This window comes from Schistocerca cancellata, unplaced genomic scaffold (genome assembly GCF_023864275.1).
Source record: "Schistocerca cancellata isolate TAMUIC-IGC-003103 unplaced genomic scaffold, iqSchCanc2.1 HiC_scaffold_1148, whole genome shotgun sequence".
In the NCBI taxonomy this organism is placed as follows: Eukaryota; Metazoa; Arthropoda; class Insecta; order Orthoptera; family Acrididae; genus Schistocerca; species Schistocerca cancellata.
In genome coordinates, this window is record NW_026047147.1 from 5,482,904 (window position 1) to 5,501,308 (window position 18,405).

The window sequence follows — 18,405 nt, forward strand, 5'->3', positions numbered from 1 at the left end:
GTTTTGCATTATACTACAGAAGGATGGGCTGCAGACAGAGTAATGTCTCATGTACCCAGACCTCCAAGCCTTCTACATCTACATCTACATCTACATCCATACTCTGCAAGCCACCTGACGGTGTGTGGCGGAGGGTAACACGCAGCAAAAGTTTTTATTCTTGCATCGCATTGTGCTGATAAAGGTCATGATGGGCCGCACTCTGGTGCTCATTCCCAGAACCCTATGGCATAATGTTCTTTGGCATCTCCATGATGGTCATTGGGAAGTCATTTTGACTCTCCTAGCAATACATTGACTGGAAGGGTATGGAGACACTTAATGCGAGGATGGTGAAATAGTGCCTCGCATGTCAAAACTAGCAATCTATGCCCCCCTGTCAGTATTTTCCATGGCTCCCTATGGGTAGTCATTGGTCCTTTCTTCATTTGGACTTTGCTTGCTCATTCCTTGGATCAGTGTGGCTTCTGGTTTTGAATGTGAGCAGTAGGTTCCGCTTTGTGTTTTTCATGTAGTTCATAACCTCAGTGAAGACGATCAAGATTGTAGCATAGTTATTCACCCTTAAAGGCGTCCCAGAAGCCTTGGTCACTGACAGATGCCCCAGTTATCATCAGCAGAATTCTGAGATTCTTGCTGTTCAATTTAATTTCATCAATCCACATGGCTAACCTCACAGATTACCATTTTCCCTAGTATACTCTCAGAACAGCCCCATACCTACTTGGATCAATGGATGGTGTAGGTTTTTATTGCATTTGTGGACAGCCTGCCTTTATTTCCAATTTGACTGGGCAGGCAATGTTCGAATTCCAGCTGCTGTGAAGCGGCTATTGTTGCTGGCATATCCACGAAGTATGGGCCCATCTTGGATCCAAACCACTAAAGGGTGCCATAACTTCTTGTTCCATTCCAAACGCCTGTAATGCGACTCTCTTTGCACCATCTGCCGCTTCCCCCACCCAAGACCTCCTGTGACCAACCACAATTCATCACATCTCTCATCCCATATGAATAAAAGTGGATCCAGTCCCCCACATGCTGCACAATTGTCGAGGCCTCCAGGACCTGCTGTTGCCTAGACGCACTGGTGGGGGAGAAGGGCGGGCAGCGGCTGCATGAATTATGGTTGTACCGTGTAAGCCACAGAATGCAACACTCATGCAGTTCATAGCAGCCATGCAGTATTTTCAGAAGGCGCAGCAAGAGCTACCGACCAACAGATATCTCGCCAGGCAACAGTAAGAGGTCGCTGGTCTTATCGCCAGACCATGCCTGTACCCGGTCACGAGTTAGAACGGGACAGCATGGTTCTTCCTGGAGAATAACTGTTTAAGTAAACCCAGGGATCACTGTGCACAGATCCCATGGACGGGAGTTGGCCGATTCATGCTATTGTCTATACGCCATCGATGACAACAGTGTAGCGGCGAGAAGTAGGTTTCTGATTTGGAAATCGGCTCTCACCAAGTCTTGGTCATTTCAATGTTTAGTTCTGGCTCCAGGGAGTTAGGTGGAGCCAAATCCACAGAACTGTATTTGTTCGGAAACACAGAGGATGTATAGTCAGTTTGTAATTATAAATTGTGACAAATAGTTAATTTGCCTTTCCAACAGACAATTAAGAAACTAAGAAACTTTTTTGCTTCAACTGGGACCCTCAACAAAGAAAAATGGATGGATTTTTCAGAAATTATGAGCTGCACAATGAGAATATACAGCTAAACGGTAGTTCTGTTGTATGAATGCATAAACCCCGCAGAAATTCCCCCACATAGATGCAGTAAGGTAAACCTAGAAAACAGGAGACATTAAGACTGAATTTTATTGGGAGGTGCTTTACAATGGCACAAAAGTTACCCATGTACTTGTCATCTTGTTTGTCAACTTCAGTATGATCTAAGTCATCCACAGATAATCACCAAATCGATTACACAGTCTAGCCTTTTTCTATTTCTTTCCCACCTGCTCCACTAAGCCTTGGTCCTGGCAATGTTTCATATCATTTTCCTTGTTCATCATCATGTGAACAAAATTTTGACCATCGATTAGAGTAGCCATATGGTTAGCATTGCATTCATGGATGTTGAAATATTAAAGATCATGCTTCCACAACAGAAACTTGGAGTTTTCCAGGGCTGCAACATTTTGATTGGTACCTGTACCAGAACTTGCCATAGCGAAAAACAAACCGTACTTACAGAAGGCACCGTCCTCTTTGGCAGAGTATACCAACTAAAAAAATGTCTCCGTACAAATAAAGTTGAACGTACGATATTGGCAAATTTGCAAAATCAGGGGAAATCTGTAAATTGCGTTAGGCACCGAAAAGTTTTGGAATTGTTGTAGCTTCATGTGGTAATCAGATTTTTTGATACTTAGCGAACAAATACTTATCTCATAGTTACACCCCGATCGTGTATTGTTTCAATGCAGCCAAACATAACCATTTCCAGTCAATGATCGGCTCAATTGGACCAGAGGACCCAGTCTACTCCATGTAAACACAGTCCACACCAGTATGAAGCTAGCACCAGCTTGCACTGTGTCTTGCTGACAACTAGGGCCATGACTTTGTCGGGGTCTGCACCATCCTCGAACTCTACAATCAGATCTTACCAACTTTAATCGGGACTCATCCAATCAGACCACCGTCTTCCAGTCATATAGGGTCCAACCATGGTGATCACGAGACCAGGAGAGAGGCTACAGGGAAAGTCGTGCTGTTATGCAATTGCACTCACTTTGGTCACCTTCTGTCATGGCCCATTTACGTAATTTCGCTGCACTGTCCTAACAGATACTTTTATCGTACGTCTCACATTGATTTTTGCGGTTGTTTCGCGTAGTGTTCCTCGCCTCTTAGCGCTGACTGACAAACGCCGCTGCTCTCGGCCTCTAAATGAACGCCGTCGGCCACTGCCTTGTCTGTGGTGAGAGGTTCTCCCAGCCTACTCTTGACGCTGTGGATCTCCAAATGTTGAACTGTCTGACGATTTCTGAAATGGAATGTCCCATTAGTCTAGCTCCTCCTACTAATCAGCGTTCAAAGTTAATTCCCTTGGTGCGGCTATAATCAAGCTGGGAACCTTTTCATGTGAATCACCTGAACACAATCGACAGCTCGGCCAATAACTGCCGCTTCATACCTCGTGTATGCCGGACTACCGCCATATGTGAAAGTGCTTACCGCTATCCCATGATTTTGCCACCTCTGTGTGGATGTAGCAGCAGGCATCTCTCGTAGTTTGATTCTGGAACTTCAGTCGTGGACTTCCTCTGGTATTTTTATTATGATATATATATGTCCATTGCACCTAAACAGATAATCAACAAACCCCTTCTAGCCAGCATTATTTTATTGATTTCGTCATTTGTTATCTTATTAGTCCCTTTGACTTTTCACGATGTGCCTTTAACAACACATTTCAAAAGTATTCCGTTTTTCAGTTCTTTATGTCACAGAGTCCAGGTCTCACATTTACAAGATGCAACACTACAAACACGCTTTCGGAAGCATTTTTCTGGTGTGTCAGCAGTCAGTTTTAGAGGCTAACATATTTTTTTTAGGTTTTGTTCTGATTCTTATTTTTTCCTCGTTTCTTACTCCTTCAGCGATTTTATTTCCTAAATAAGCAACAAGGTGTTAGAGTACGTGGCCATCCACGACATGTACTCGGACGTTGATTTGCCGTCGTTTTGTCACAAACCATTAGTAATACAGTTTCGTCATGACTTTGTCCACTTCATTTAAGGTGGAATCTAAGATGTGCTGGATCAAATAGTGATTTCATGAAATGGTGTCGTTAAGGGTATGTGGGTATTCGCGTGAATCATTATTTTGACACAGGAAGAATGTCGTATTGTTGTACTGACTTGTGAAGAACAATATTTCTACTAGGAGTACTATGTGCGTCATTTTTGACCCACGATGGATTTTCGAGGCCGTTACCCATCTCTATAATCATCGCACGACCAAACGCTCCCGTGACTTATGGGGTTGTACAACTTACCAAAATTTCATCTCCCCTAGCTCACTCACCTAGAAGTACGAAAAATTTATCTGTTATACTAGTAGTAGGATGTGGGTCATTTATGACCCATACCTATTTAACGCACAGTTTGATATCAGGTAATACCGGTTTTCTGGCACTAAATAGTTTCTGGGCACGCCTCAACGTTATTCACGAGCTGTTAGAGTATATTATACTTTGGGCCAAAAAGAACGTTAAATACGAATTATTCGGTTGTCGAATGATACTTTATATCAGCGAGGCTTTCCGTTTTCTTTGGACTGGCGACATGCAGACCTATGCGGAGTAACATTGCAAAACTACAGAATAACATGTGATATATTAGACTTCATTATTTTCATCGTGGCAGCGACAGTATAACAGAGGTAGTGGCGGAGGACATACGTGGCCATATGTAATTTTATTTATGTTCGAAACAGGCTTATGTCTCTTAAAGATATTTTATTGGTCTTGACGCAGCTGCTGGTCTAAGATATTTTTCATTTATTTGTGTATATTAGTTCTTAACAAGGCTATATTATTATAGCAGAAACCATGGTCCATATTTAAAATAAACAAAAATGAGTGCAACTGTGAGCTGTTTTTCATTCGAGACAACATATTATACAGTGCAGAATCCTCTCGCCCCCTCCTACACTACTGTCTGGAGCACTGCTAACAGTTCTCTTACACTACAGCAGATGTCAGTCGCGTCGCCCTTATGGAACGTCACGACTGACAGCTTCTTCACCTCCATGAAACAGGCAGATGAGCTGAAACAAAAAGGAACAAGTTTAGTAAGTGGTCTTTGGAGATCACTCAATGTGGTTCGTCCTGCAGCACGAGGTGGTATGCAACACACTTACAAGTCAGGCGACCATCTTCTCGCAGCTTACCATATCCTGAGTAGAATGCATTCCATCCTCACCCGACGCATCCACCAGCATCTCAGGCAGCACCACCTCCTTCTCACTACCCAATGTGGCTTTCCTTCGCTGCTGATGACCTTCTCCTTCACCTCACTCACTTCCCCTCTGAACAATTCAACTCCCGTCGCTCCGCCATCTTCCTCTCGCTCGACCTTGAACGTGCTTACGACTGTGTATGGTATTCCGGTCTCCTCTTCAAGCTCCAAACTTTCGCCCTCCCTATTAACTACATCTGTCTCATCGGGTCCTATCATTTGCAACGTCCATCCTCTGTCACCATCAATAATACGGATTTCTACACCTTCTACCCCTCCGCCGGTGTGCCGCAAGGTTCTGTCCTCTCACCTCTTCTCTACCTTCTATGTACGGCGGACATGCCACTACCTTCAGCCCCCATCCACCTTCTACAGTACGCCGATGACACTGCCTTCCTTCCCCTCGCCCCCACCCTGTAATGCTGCCAACATCTTCTCCAATCCCATCTTGACCGGTTCATCACATGGTGTAACCAGTGGTTGCTCAAGGTCAATCCTTCATAGACCCAGGCGATCAGTGTAGGCAAAACCACCCCTTCCTTCTGTCTCCTTGATTTCTATCTCTCCATCTACGGCCATCCTATCAACCTCACCCCCACCCTCAAGTACGTTGGCATCACCCTTGACCGTCACCTCTCCTGGATCCCCCATCTCCAGACAATCCAAGCCAAGACACACTCCCAACTCCGCCTCCTCAAGCACCTTTCTGGCCGCACATGCGGTCTGGGCCCCTCCACTATCGCTTACACATATAAATCCTTCATCCGCCCTATCCTCTGCTATTCCCATCCCACCTGGATCTCTGACTCTTCCACCTTCTACAAATCCCTTCTAATCGTTGAACCTTATGCACTCTGCCTCGCCTATTGCATCTGCCTACCCTCCCCCACATGGATCCTGTATGACTTCATTCCGTTCCCACACCTCCTCCTTTTCCTTGAATTGATACAAATCCTCTGCACCTCCTGAGACTTGATTCCCATCACCCACTTGTCTCTTCCATGCTTTCCCACCCCAATCCACTTCCGCGCTTATACTCCCACATCCCATCCACTCTCCATCTCTCCAGACTCCATACCGTTCCCCAAGGTGGCTTCTGCCAACCCCCCCTCCCTGATGATGCCCTCATCCCCTCTATCTACCCCTCCTACCAATTTTAATCCTCCTCTTCCTCCACCTGTGGTTTTTCCCCAGGGCACCCTCTCTCCCATCTGTTCCTCGTCTCTTCCTCCATCCCTCCTCTCCCCCGGGCTTCCCGTACTCCTCTTCCTTCTTCCCCCCTCACTTCTCCTCTGTCACTGGCATCTACACCCTCCCCCTCTCCGTCCTACCCACACCTTTTCCCTTTGGCAGGTCCCTGGCTTTGTGCATGAACAGTGAATATTCATGCGCCGGAGACTGTCGCTAGTGTTTGTGTGTGTCTTCGTGTTAGTGCTTAAGTGTGTCTATGTTAGTGCTCCACCGTTTCACATATTTCTGTCTTCTCTGTTTGTGAACAAGTGCTGAACGGTTTTTATTCGAACATTGCGCCTGTGAATGACTACATGTAGTTTAATATGTCTGAGTACCGTTTTTTATCCACCATGTTCTTTTTGTTTTTTCGTCCCTCATCATGAGGCATGTGTGTTACCTGTGACCAAAGAGCGGCATAGATAGGCCACTGGCGGCCTACCTTTCTTGTAAAGGTGTTTAAGTAACAATAAAGAAAAAAAAAATAACATGCCTGCTGGATGTCAGATGAATGAGAATACTGAGAGGTAACTTCCATAAACTGTGAAGTTTTATAATGTTTTTGACCAAATCGCTAGATACTACAATCTCTGAGTTGTTACCCAACGATGCCCTGTACGTGTCTTTTCCTTGACCTCGCCATGATTAACGCTCAGTCTCCCCTTACAGGCACTCGATACTGCCAATGGCCAATAAGGAATTAGAAGGTCTTCTCAAATTGAGGTTTCCTGCAGACAACAAAACAACAAAGGGAAATAAAACGTCAAGTGCAACAAGTATGTGTGCAAAAGTTGACGTGCAAAAACTCTTGTCGGCTTTCTGAATCCCAGATTAGGCAATTCTGTCGCGTCCTCGTTCTTAAATATTTATAATTATAGGCTGAAGTTATTTGTTCTTATGTTTTATTTCCTTCATTGCAATAACTACAAAAAATTCAGAGCATTTAAGTCACCTACTGCTTTTTAGAATCTTTCACAAATATTTGGTACTTATCTTATTCTTATATACAATGAAAAATACTATTAATACATAAACAATATGCTTTGATTCTGTTTCAATCTTTTTATAAAGAAAAACATTACAACATTGCTTTACCAAATTTACGAAAGATTGTGGAATTTCTTCTGTGACATTTAAAATAAAAAAATATTTACTTAGAGAAAATTTGTATTTGACCCTGTACTATTCATTTTAGAGACGAATTGTCAACATGAAGACACTCAAAATACCACCCAAATACGAACAAAATGGTGGTTTTCTACTGCAGGTAAAAAATGACCCACATGGTACTACCAGGGGTATGGCGGAGTCTAGTTCTTTTAGTGTTAGGTAGTGATGGTTGACGCAGATCCACTTCTGGCTCAAGCATGTTCTCACATGGAGGGTGCTGTGCAAGTGGAGAGGTCTACTCAGTGACGCTGTGTTTCAGAATCGCCCACAGCAGGACAGGTCCAGGAGGGGAAAGAGGCTGCAGCCGTGGAACTGGGCACCCTGCTGGACGCTGGAGACAGCGCCGTGGTGACTCTGGTGGCGGGCGACACCCGTCTGGCAGCGCACAGGGCCGTCCTGGCCGCCAGGAGTCCCGTGTTCGCCGCTGTTTTCAGCCACGGCACGCTGGAGGTCGCAGTCCCAGACGTGGGGGGGCCCGTTGCTGCGCCACCTCGTGGCCTACATGTATACCCTGCAGGCCCCGCAGCTGGCCAGAATGGCCCCCCAGCTGCTGGTAAGTACGGCTTGTCAGGCCTGAAGGCACAGTGCGAGCAGCAGTTGGCTGCACAGCTGTCTGTTGAGACTGCGGTGGCCACAGCTGTGCTCGCTATTCGGAACTCCTGCAGCAGTCTTAAGAAGGCCGCCGCCGCCTTCATAAAGACTCATATTTTACACGTGATGGCCACGAAGGGCTGGGCAGATGCGCTACATCGTAAGCCTAAAGATCGGATTGAAGTGCTCAAGCTGCTGTCTGAGCCACAAGCAGAAACAAGGTAAACACAAGACAAGCTACATGTCTACGTTGTCCAGTCCTGTGTAGTTTTGTGTGTGTGCGTGTATTTCCAGCTCCTGAGTTTCTTTACGTGTATCTGTGCAGCAAAACACACCATCACTGACAGACATATTCTGATATCTCGCGATGCTTTCATTGATTTCTCATGTTAGATTAATGTTGTTGTTGTGGTCTTCAGTCCTGAGACTTGTTCGAAGGAGCTCTCCATGCCACTCTATCCTGTGCAAGCTTTTTCATCTCCCAGTACCAACTGCATCTAACATCCTTTTGAACCAGCTTAATATAGTCATGTCTGGGTCTCCCCCCCACGCTGCCCTGCAATACTAAATCAGTGACCCCTTGATGCCTCAGAATATGTCCAACCAACAGATCCCTTACTTTATTCAAGTGCTACAAATTCCTCTTCTCCCCAATTCTATTCAATGCATCCTCATTAGTTATGTGAGCTACCAATCTAATCTCCAGCATTTTTCTGTAGCACCACATATCGAAAGCTTCTATTCTTTTCTTGTCTGAACTATTTATCATCCATCTTTCACTTCCATACATGGCTACACTCCATACAAATATTTTCAGAAAAGGCTTCCTGACACTTGAACCTATACTTGATGTTAACAAATATCTCTTCCTTGCCACTGCTGTCTACATTTTGTATCCCGTCTACTTCGCCTATCATCAGCTACTTTGCTCCCCAAATAGCAAAACTCATCTATTACTTTAAGTTTGTCATTTCCTAATCTAATTCCCTCAGCATCACCTGATTTAATTCAACTACATTCCAATACAACTACATTTGTTGATGTCCATCTCATATTCTCCTTTCCAGACACTGTCCATTTCTTTCAACTGCTCCTCCAGGTCCTTTGCTGTCTGTGATAGAATTGCAATGTTGTCGCCAAACCTCATAGTCTTTATTTCATCTCCATGGATTTTAATTCCTACTCCTAATTTTTCTTTTTTTCCTTTTACTGCTTGCTCAATATATAGATTGAATAACGTCAGGGATAGGCTACAGCCCTGTCTCAGTCCCTTCCCAAACACTGTTTCCCTGTCATGCCTCTCAATTGTTATAGCTGCCATCTGGTTTCTGTACTAATTGTAAATAGCCTTTCACTCCCTGTATTTGACCCCTGCCACCTTCAACATTTGAAAAAGAGTATTCCAGTCAACATTCTCAAAAGCTTTCTCTATGTCCCCAAATCTTACAAACGTAGGTTTACCTACCGTTAATCTATCTTGTAAGTCGTAGGGTCAGTGTTGCCTCACGTCTTGCAACATTTCTATTGAATCCAAACTGGTCTTCCCGTGTTCGCTTTCTACCATTTCCATTCGTCTGTAAAGAATTCGTGTTTAGTATAATGCAGCCTTGACTTGTTAAACTGTAATATTCACACCTGTTAGATTTAAAGAAGTACTAGATCCAACTGGGCTTATTAACGGATAGGTTAGGTTAAAAAAATCATTGGAGAACTAAATTATTCGTTGATTTATAAATGGTTTTATCATTATCTGCAGTCATTACTTGTGCTGAACTGCATATGTGCAACAGCCTTATAGGTTCTGGTGTAAAGTATCTGAATAAGTGGTAAATTTGCTGTGAAGAGGGCAGGACCCATATCAGTGGTGGACATAGTGATGTGCTGCTCACAGCAGATGTACCGTGGACAACACGATGTGTAGTGTGAGCAGCCAGGGCAGCGAGCCTACAGGCTTTATTCTGTGTGATGTGCAATTCACCATGTATCTCTTTACTCAGTATTACATATATTGTTGTCTGCTGTCTCTGCTGGTGTTCACAATGAGATACTTACAAGTGACATATGCTGCATAAAGGAAAGATGGCGTTGATCCACAAGCGTGTAGTCCGACAGTAACACCAGGAACTCTGCAGCACAGTTCAAAGAGATCAGAAAAGAATTTAAAACTTTCCATCTCTGATGTTGTCATGACATAAATATTAAACCTTGGAAAAAATAGGTGCTCTACAAAAGACGGTCAGACTGATCGGTATTTCCACATCACTACTGCAGTTTGATTTCTATGTTTCTCCTTCACTTTCTATGTTTATTTCTGAAATATACCTACAGTTCGCAGAACAAACTTCGTTTATTCTCCCCAAGTAGTACAGTGTTATTAGATACAGGTCTTAAGATGTGTGCTAGGTTCCAAGAAGAATGGTGCGGTCCTGAATCGAATCATGAGGAAGACGTTGCAGGACGTGACACAAGTACGTCTGCAGGAAGCTGTAGGTACTTACTCCTCAAACAGCCTGTGGCCACATCAGGAGACAACAGGCCAGTCTCTACAACTCAGAAAGATCCACAAAATGCGCAGATCCACACAACGCTTCCCATATCCTTTCGCATTTTGTTCAGTTCTTCCAAAGGATATATGCTGTAATTTGGACATTTCCATTCTCTAGCACATTAGGAGAGGTGGTTTTATTAGTCAAAACGCTGTATGTGCTTCTTGGTGGAACATCTGTCAGTTGTCTAGCAAGCTGCCAGCCTTGCTTGTACTTCTCTATGCTGTTTCTAAAGGCTGCCCAAAGAACTTCACAGTGTTAGTACCTTCCATAGGCCATACATTCTGATACATCTCCCACAATATGAGTATTGATAAGAACTTGTCTCATTATCATTTTTTTTATGCTGTATCACTTAACAAATGCACCATAAAATCCTAATGCCCAATAGTTCACACATATTGGCTTTTTGCAGATGTTATATATATATGTATATATATATATATATATATATATATATATATATATATATATATATATATATATATATATATTACCTACTCTCTCCTCTCTACAAGTCCTAGTAGTTTGTAAAGAGAATTTCCGAACACCCTATGTATGCTTCCATCACTGATAGAGTTTCCACTCATCAACCTGTATCTTCTCCCCAGTTGTAGCAACCACAGCTTACTTTAGTCACACACACACACACACACACACACATATATATATATATATATATATATATATATATATATATGTGTGTGTGTGTGTGTGTGTGTGTGTGTGTGTGTGTGTGTGTGTTCAGAAACTTCCTTTAGAGACATATATGATTTGTAGGGGAGTGAGAACTGGAATCCATGTCCAGAAACAGCTGAGTTAGGTGTGATGCAGTACAGTTATTAGATAACAATTCGAAAGAAACAACGAAAGATCCCTTTATCAGCTAAGCCTCCTTGTTCGTATTATCACTTAAATATTACGTGTTCACATTACTCCAAAACAAAAAATCAACCTAGTATACTGTACATGAAGAAGCTAACGTTTAAGTTTTAATGCAAACAAATGTGCGGAACTGATAAATGGACGCTTCGTTATGTTTATTTTCGGACTGTTACCTAATAACTGTACTACATCATGCCTAATTCCCTTCCTGAACATTTAAACATGTGAACTCAAACTGTCGTAGAATGCATACAGTACATTTCCAGATGGGGTTCCTGTTCAAAATATTACCTACTCTCTCCTCTCTACAAGTCCTAGTAGTTTGTAAAGAGAATTTCCGAACACCCTATGTATGCTTCCATCACTGATAGAGTTTCCACTCATCAACCTGTATCTTCTCCCCAGTTGTAGCAACCACAGCTTACTTTAGTCACATTTAATGACTAATATTAATGCATACTTACACAACATTACATTGTCTCCTGTGTTACGTAACCCATGTCTCCTTAATTTAAATCCAACTCTTTCCTTCGTTCTACAAGAAACCTTCTTATCACAGTCTGATAGAACTGTATATATAGAATATAAGAATTAAGCAGAATTTCTATTTTCATTCGAATAACTTCCGACTACATATCACGCATAACTGCATGTATAGAATGCTTCTGTTTGCCTTTTTTATCTTAACAATGCTCAATGTTCGCTAGTTTATTGAAAGTGCTCGTTGGCCAATGTGAAACAAATATATTTACTTGCCTATTTTGGTGACAGTTAAACGTATTAAGGGAATAGCTGCACAGTATCACACATTCTCTATCCCTTGATTATCTAAATTTGTTTTGGTGCACAGTTCAGAATCTACTCTTCTGTAGTTTACCAGCTGTGCATCCTACAGCTAAGTCCCTAACAGCTACCGATACTATCTGATGATAATGGTACAAGTTGTACCTGTAAAGATTATTTCCATTTTTATTTCTGTGGGAATGTTGTTTTTATGTATTTAAACTACGCTGATGACTAGTTGTCATATCAGTTCAACCTAAATGTTGACCTTAGCATGTATTTTTATTTGTACTTTAATTTATGCACCTGTTGTTTGCTAAGCGATGCTACTAGTGTGGGGGCTAAACCGATTAGCACAGGGGTAAGTCCTTCATCTCAGAGGACCCACTACTGATGTTGAAAGTGTGTGTTCTATTAGTTGTGTCTGGACAAACTCTCAGCAGCATTGTCTGCAGTGGGCTGCCCTCTGTCCTCCGTGTGCACTGCGTGACCACACCCTGTGTCTCTGCACAGCACTCCAGCCACTGGAGACAGCGAGGTCACCCCGACCAGTCGGCTGCACATGGGCCACAAAAACTGCAGCAGGGCTCCTGTTCCAGTTGCGAAGCACACAGCTACCTGCCCCACTCCCACATTTGACGATGCTTCCGTCTCTTTCCTGAGGTGAGTACTGTCGCTACACATGCACGATTTCCACATTCACCATACCACTTATGAGGGCGTTGGCCAAGTGATCTTATCCAAACACAGAATTTCATTTTATTGTATTTTTTGATAAAATAGAAATTATAATTGTCAAGAAACGGAATTTTATTTGTTAATTTTTGATATTTGTGTAAGCATGTATCATAGTGTTTCTCGAGATATTTTTGTGGGAACAGAGTGTGAATTACAACCTGTTCAGACCACAATTGGTCCACTCATGCAGTTATTTGACAAAGGTACCATAAACAACTTTTACTCTCCAAATGTAGTGAATGAATAGGTGTGTCGGGTGAAAGCTATCATTTCAGTGGTGGTTTCGCATCTCCTAAAGTAAAATTGTATAAAATTGGTGTTACAGCTATACTTATGCATTGTAACTAAAATATTACTTTAATGCGAATAAATAATTATGTACAAGTTCGTTATGGTCGTCAAATGATGATGGGTCATTATGAAGGAAAAGACGTAAAAATAATATCCATCACTAGAATAAGGTTAGGGAATGTTGTAGAGTGAAGTTTAATTTTTATGTGATTTCCGGCAGTTTTTCTTCAAATTAGTGTTTGACGTTTCAGTATTTAGTAACAACTGAAAACTTGCGCAATACTAGGTGTAAAATACTTTTTTAACAGCTGCAACAAGCAGTAGCCTTAACTAGTAGGTCATCCTATCAAACGACCTCACTTGGCTTAAACTTTCAGCTGTCAGTTTTATTTCCATGTTTGTTTTGCAGACACTATAATTGCGTTTGACAGGATGAGCCGGAATAGCACCATTGGATAAATGGCGTCTGTAAGAGACGTAGGTTCAGTCTGCCACAAGAGCCGAATATGAGGTCGTCTGGCAGTAGTTCTTGGAAATCATTTGTTGGAACATCAGACTCAACGAAACTGGAAGTCACACGTGCAGTCGTGTGGTGAGGCAGCCTAGTAGTAAAGGCCACTGCTTGTGATGAGCAAGAAATCCGTATTCGACAGCCAGTATGGGACAAATTTTCGGTGGTCATTACATAATGGTCAATATGGCTGCTCATGTTAATCAAGCAATCCTGCTGCACGTGTGGTCAGGTCGAGTCGTGTGTTGTGGTGTACGACGTCTTTTGTAAACAAATCCCTGCAATTAACTGTGTGTCACAGGTGTTGTGGGTAGAGATCTTGACTCAGCATGGGGAAATTTCTGCGTAAATGGATCGTGCTATCGACTTATATTTATGCAAATCGATTGTCGATGGTAGCAGATAATGGTAGTTGACTTCACAAAAAACTGTGAGTGCACATTGCATTACATTTGTTGCATATTTAAAGACCTGTTACCTGACATTTTAAAAAGCATGTCGTGCATTATGCAATTTTACATATAATTCTGCATTGTTCTACATCACTAGTAAAATTAGTTTTGAGCTATAAACGGAGGGTAATAACAATGAATTACAAAGTAAATTAAATCAGTTGTAGGAAATAGATTATTAATTAGTGATAGTAATTTAGAACAGAAAGTAGAAACATAGGAAAGGAATGATCTCCTAATATTACTGTTAAAACAAAATATGACATATAAATTAAGATTTGTGTGGTGGCCATTCCATGTGGGAGGGCCTTGGCAGAAACCTTACTAAATGAAATACATCATGAATGACTGTGAGTGTATTTGTTTATACTGTCTATGGAGTAGTGACACTTATTAGATCTTATTTAGGGCATACTATTGCACTATTTGTGTTGCCATGGCTAGATGTAGTTACCCATAAACATGTCGTATGTGTGCTGTTATTTTGTATGTCTCTGAGCATGATGTTTTTATCTTTAAGCAATGTCATGGGCTGGAGTGGAACCACAGAACTTTAAGATTCGCCTCACCATATAGCATATTCCTTAGATGTAATGAGTGTCTCAGTTCTTCAATTAGTCGTTTTCCTTCCCATTTTTAACTGTTGTATTGAAAATGCATATCAGGTAAATGAAAAAATCACATGTGATGCCTCCTTTCTTATAGTTATCTTTTTTTGTCTGTTTTAGGTATTGAACCTCTTATAATATGAGTCTTTGTCTGATGTTGTTGCTGTGCTTGTGTCATTTTCTGTGCCTGCACCTACATCAATGTCTGTGGTGTGCCTCAGTTTGTGTCCTTCCAAGGATCGTGTTGTTGTGGTTGTTATGTGCTTGTCTGAGATCTGCCATGTGAGTTCCCTCATCTGTAGATTTCGTGCAGTGTTCTTGAAACCTTAACAGTTGCGTTGCTTAGAGAACACTATTTGTCTGGGTCTCGTAGCATTTCTTTGATGTCGTTATGCTCTGTTACAGATCTTATATGTGTGAGGGTGTTGAATGTAATGTCACATGTTCAGGAAACCCATATGCCCCACATGTGCGTGTAGTACTCTAGCTAAGGACCACTCCGTTCAAGCCCAGTCGCAATGTGAACAACGGCACGGCTTGGATTCGTATGCTTGTGATGAAGCTGTACTTGTAAATAGTGGAAGAAGGAGAAAACACGATGGCCTTTGTCGGTCATCTCCCAGTCCATTTTTCAGGTGTCAAGGTGGCAGTTATTTAATTGACTCATGTCTACAATGTTTTCCCCTGTTATCACTGGAATCTAGTCATGTGTACCCCTCATGACCCAGCACACCGCCGCTCTGTGGTGGATAATGATGTCAATGCGGCAAGACCCCAGAATCACACACAAGGCTTCTACTGACGAGGTGCCAAAAGCACGCAGCATTCTGAGTAGCATGCTCCTCTGTCCTAGCCTCACTGTGCCTCCATAGGCCAGTGGACACAGGCAGTGTGTTTATGCACCTACTGCGAAGCGTAGTAAGGCTTCCAAGAGAGCTGTGTCATATGTTAGTAGCGCATGGACAGGGCCATATACTGATTTCATTGCTAATGCACTTACTGTTAAAGTCAAAGACAATGTATTTTGCACGTGAACAATGCGTATGCATGCCCACAATTAGCAACAATGACCGTATTCAACGTGCCTTCTTAATATAATTAAGGCGTTATACAGTAAGGTATTGTGTGACATAAGAATTTCGTTATTATTCAAGGGAATATATGGGAGCGAAAGAAGTACTGTAAAGTTTATATTTTGGTACAAAGTCCATAAGTGAATTTAAGGAAACACAACGCCTGCTCCACAGAGATTCCAGCACTGTGTGCTTTGGTGAACCAGGATAGTCAGCCATGGGCATGCATGAACTGTGGACCCAAGTTACATTTAAAAGTCTCGTACGCCATACAATACAATTCACACACAGTAATACATAATCATGGAAGACAGAACACTTATTCTTAAGTTACATCACGAACTGGAAACTGACAAGCATTTGCCAAATGTCTTGCATAAAAGTAATGCAGGTGATGTAACACAAGAAGAGGTGCATACTAACAGCCAACGAGAAGAAAGTATCCAAAAAATTATTAAAGCGACAGACCACAGCGAGAATCTGTAGAAATGCCAGGTACCTCTCTGCTTGAGGTGACAAACAAACATGCACACCACAAAACATACGATATTGTTAAACACAGTGTACATACTGTCGAGGAAAAACTTTAAAATATATTGTATGTAGTATATTATTGTAACTAAAATATTACTTTAATGCGAATAAATAATTATGTACCAGTTCGTTATGGTCGTCAAAAGGAAATTATGATGGGTCATTATGAAGGGAACGACGTAAAAATAATATCCATCAGCAGAATAAGGTTATGGAATGTTGTAGAGTGAAGTTTAATTTTTATGTGATTTCCTGCATTTTTCCTTCAAATTAGTTTTTGACGTTTCAGTATTTAGTAACAACTGAAAATTTGCGCCATAATTGGTGTAAAATACTTCTTTAACATTTGCAACAAGCAGTAGCCTTAACTAATAGGTCATCCTATCAAACGACCTCACTTGGCTCAAACTTTCAGCTGTCAGTTTTATTTCCATATATTAGTGGAATCTCGGTAAAGTACGTAACAGAACAGAAAAGGAATTATACCAATTTATAGAGTTATGAAAACTTGAGAGACGCAATCACCTGCACCCCCTGTCGATTTGGGGGTTAGACTAGACCCAAGGTATTCCTGCTTATTGGAAGAGGCGATGGAATGGAGTATCCCACTTTTCAGCCTAATAAGTTCTGGTCCCCTTTTAAGGTTTGACCTCGAACTTCCCAAATTCTACAGACATACAGACGATTTTGGTAAGGACACCTTACATGGTGCACCAGACATCCATTATACATTTAGATCTTCACCACCTCTTATTGTCACAGCTGTTCAACTCCGCCAACAATTCAGCTGTTTGGGTGATGTCACTTTCCAGGGTACATCCCATTCTCCACTGTCCTCTTTCATCCCACTCACCATAGAGGATTTCTCTGCATCTACTATCCAGCATGGTAGCCATCCATCTTGGGCAGCTGTCAGGTACCCTCTTGATACTTGCCCCCTAGCAACACAGGGATCGCACTGCTGATGCCTGAGCTGCAAACTCCCCACATTTGCCAAGGAGTACATGCCCATCTTCTTGGGGAATCAGGACTCCCGGCCACAGCCATCGTGCCAGGTGGCTTGCTGTGGCTGGGTGGCCCTGTGGAGAGAGCCTCTCATCAGAGTGCGTGGCATCAGGGCGCACGACCTGCAATAAAGTGCACCAGGTCATCTCTTGTTGGGGACTGGCGCCAGCAATCTCTAAGAAGGGCAGGGTAAACTACAATGTTGACAGATATGATCCTGAATTGTTGGCCTCCGTAGTTGCACCATGGGAGGAACAAAGGAGTATGGAAAAGAGAGAACCTTGTTCGCCAAGGTATTTAGTCTGCAGCAGAATAGATGGGCACTGCTTTCTGGCTATAAAGCCTCTATTTTCTTTATCAAGAACCTGGAAGACGAGTTTGTCGAAGTGGCTGTATTATCGAAAATGAGAAATGTGGCAGTCCTAAATTAGACAGTATCCTCAGCCCAGCCCTGGGCATTGCTCGCCTGTGACCTGCTCAATCATATTCCTCTTTCTGTCATCCCCCATCAACATGGTCCCCACAACATGGTCGAGGGGATTATTTTCCACCAGGACCTTCTCTTGCAATCTGACGACAAGCACCACACCAATTTAGAGCAGTGGGATGTTCACTTCATTCGGCATATCTACACAGGACTGAAAAACAATAGGGTTGCTACTGATGCCTACATCTTGCCCTTTGTGGGTGGTTCACTTCCCAAAAAATCAAGGTGATGGTATATCGATGTGATACGTCCTACCCCCTATATGGTGCTTTAACTGCTGGTAATTTGGGCATATCTTTTCCCACAGCAATTCCAGCACCACATGTTGAGACTTGCGAACCGTTACAACATTCTCCTTTCAAGGCAACCATTTCTACCCGTAATGAAATGGCAAACTTTTGCATGGCAAGAAAAGACACTCATAACCAACTTACTGTATAAAACACGTAAGCACTTTGAGTAAAAGCCTTAAAAGGTATTGAACTGAAAAAACACACAACAGTTCTTGCTGACTATAAACAATA

At 42.3% G+C, this 18,405-nt stretch overlaps 1 protein-coding gene across 1 annotated transcript in view; it reads left to right on the forward strand.

Annotated features, from left to right (window-relative positions):
• LOC126159859 (ankyrin-3-like) overlaps positions 1–18,405 on the forward strand; it is a 55,053-nt gene that overhangs the window by 26,090 nt on the left and 10,558 nt on the right. The window contains exons 4-5 of the mRNA XM_049916669.1: positions 7,637–8,189; positions 12,696–12,845. Coding sequence (XP_049772626.1) covers positions 7,637–8,189; positions 12,696–12,845 — 703 coding nt within the window. The remainder of the gene's footprint in view (positions 1–7,636; positions 8,190–12,695; positions 12,846–18,405) is intronic.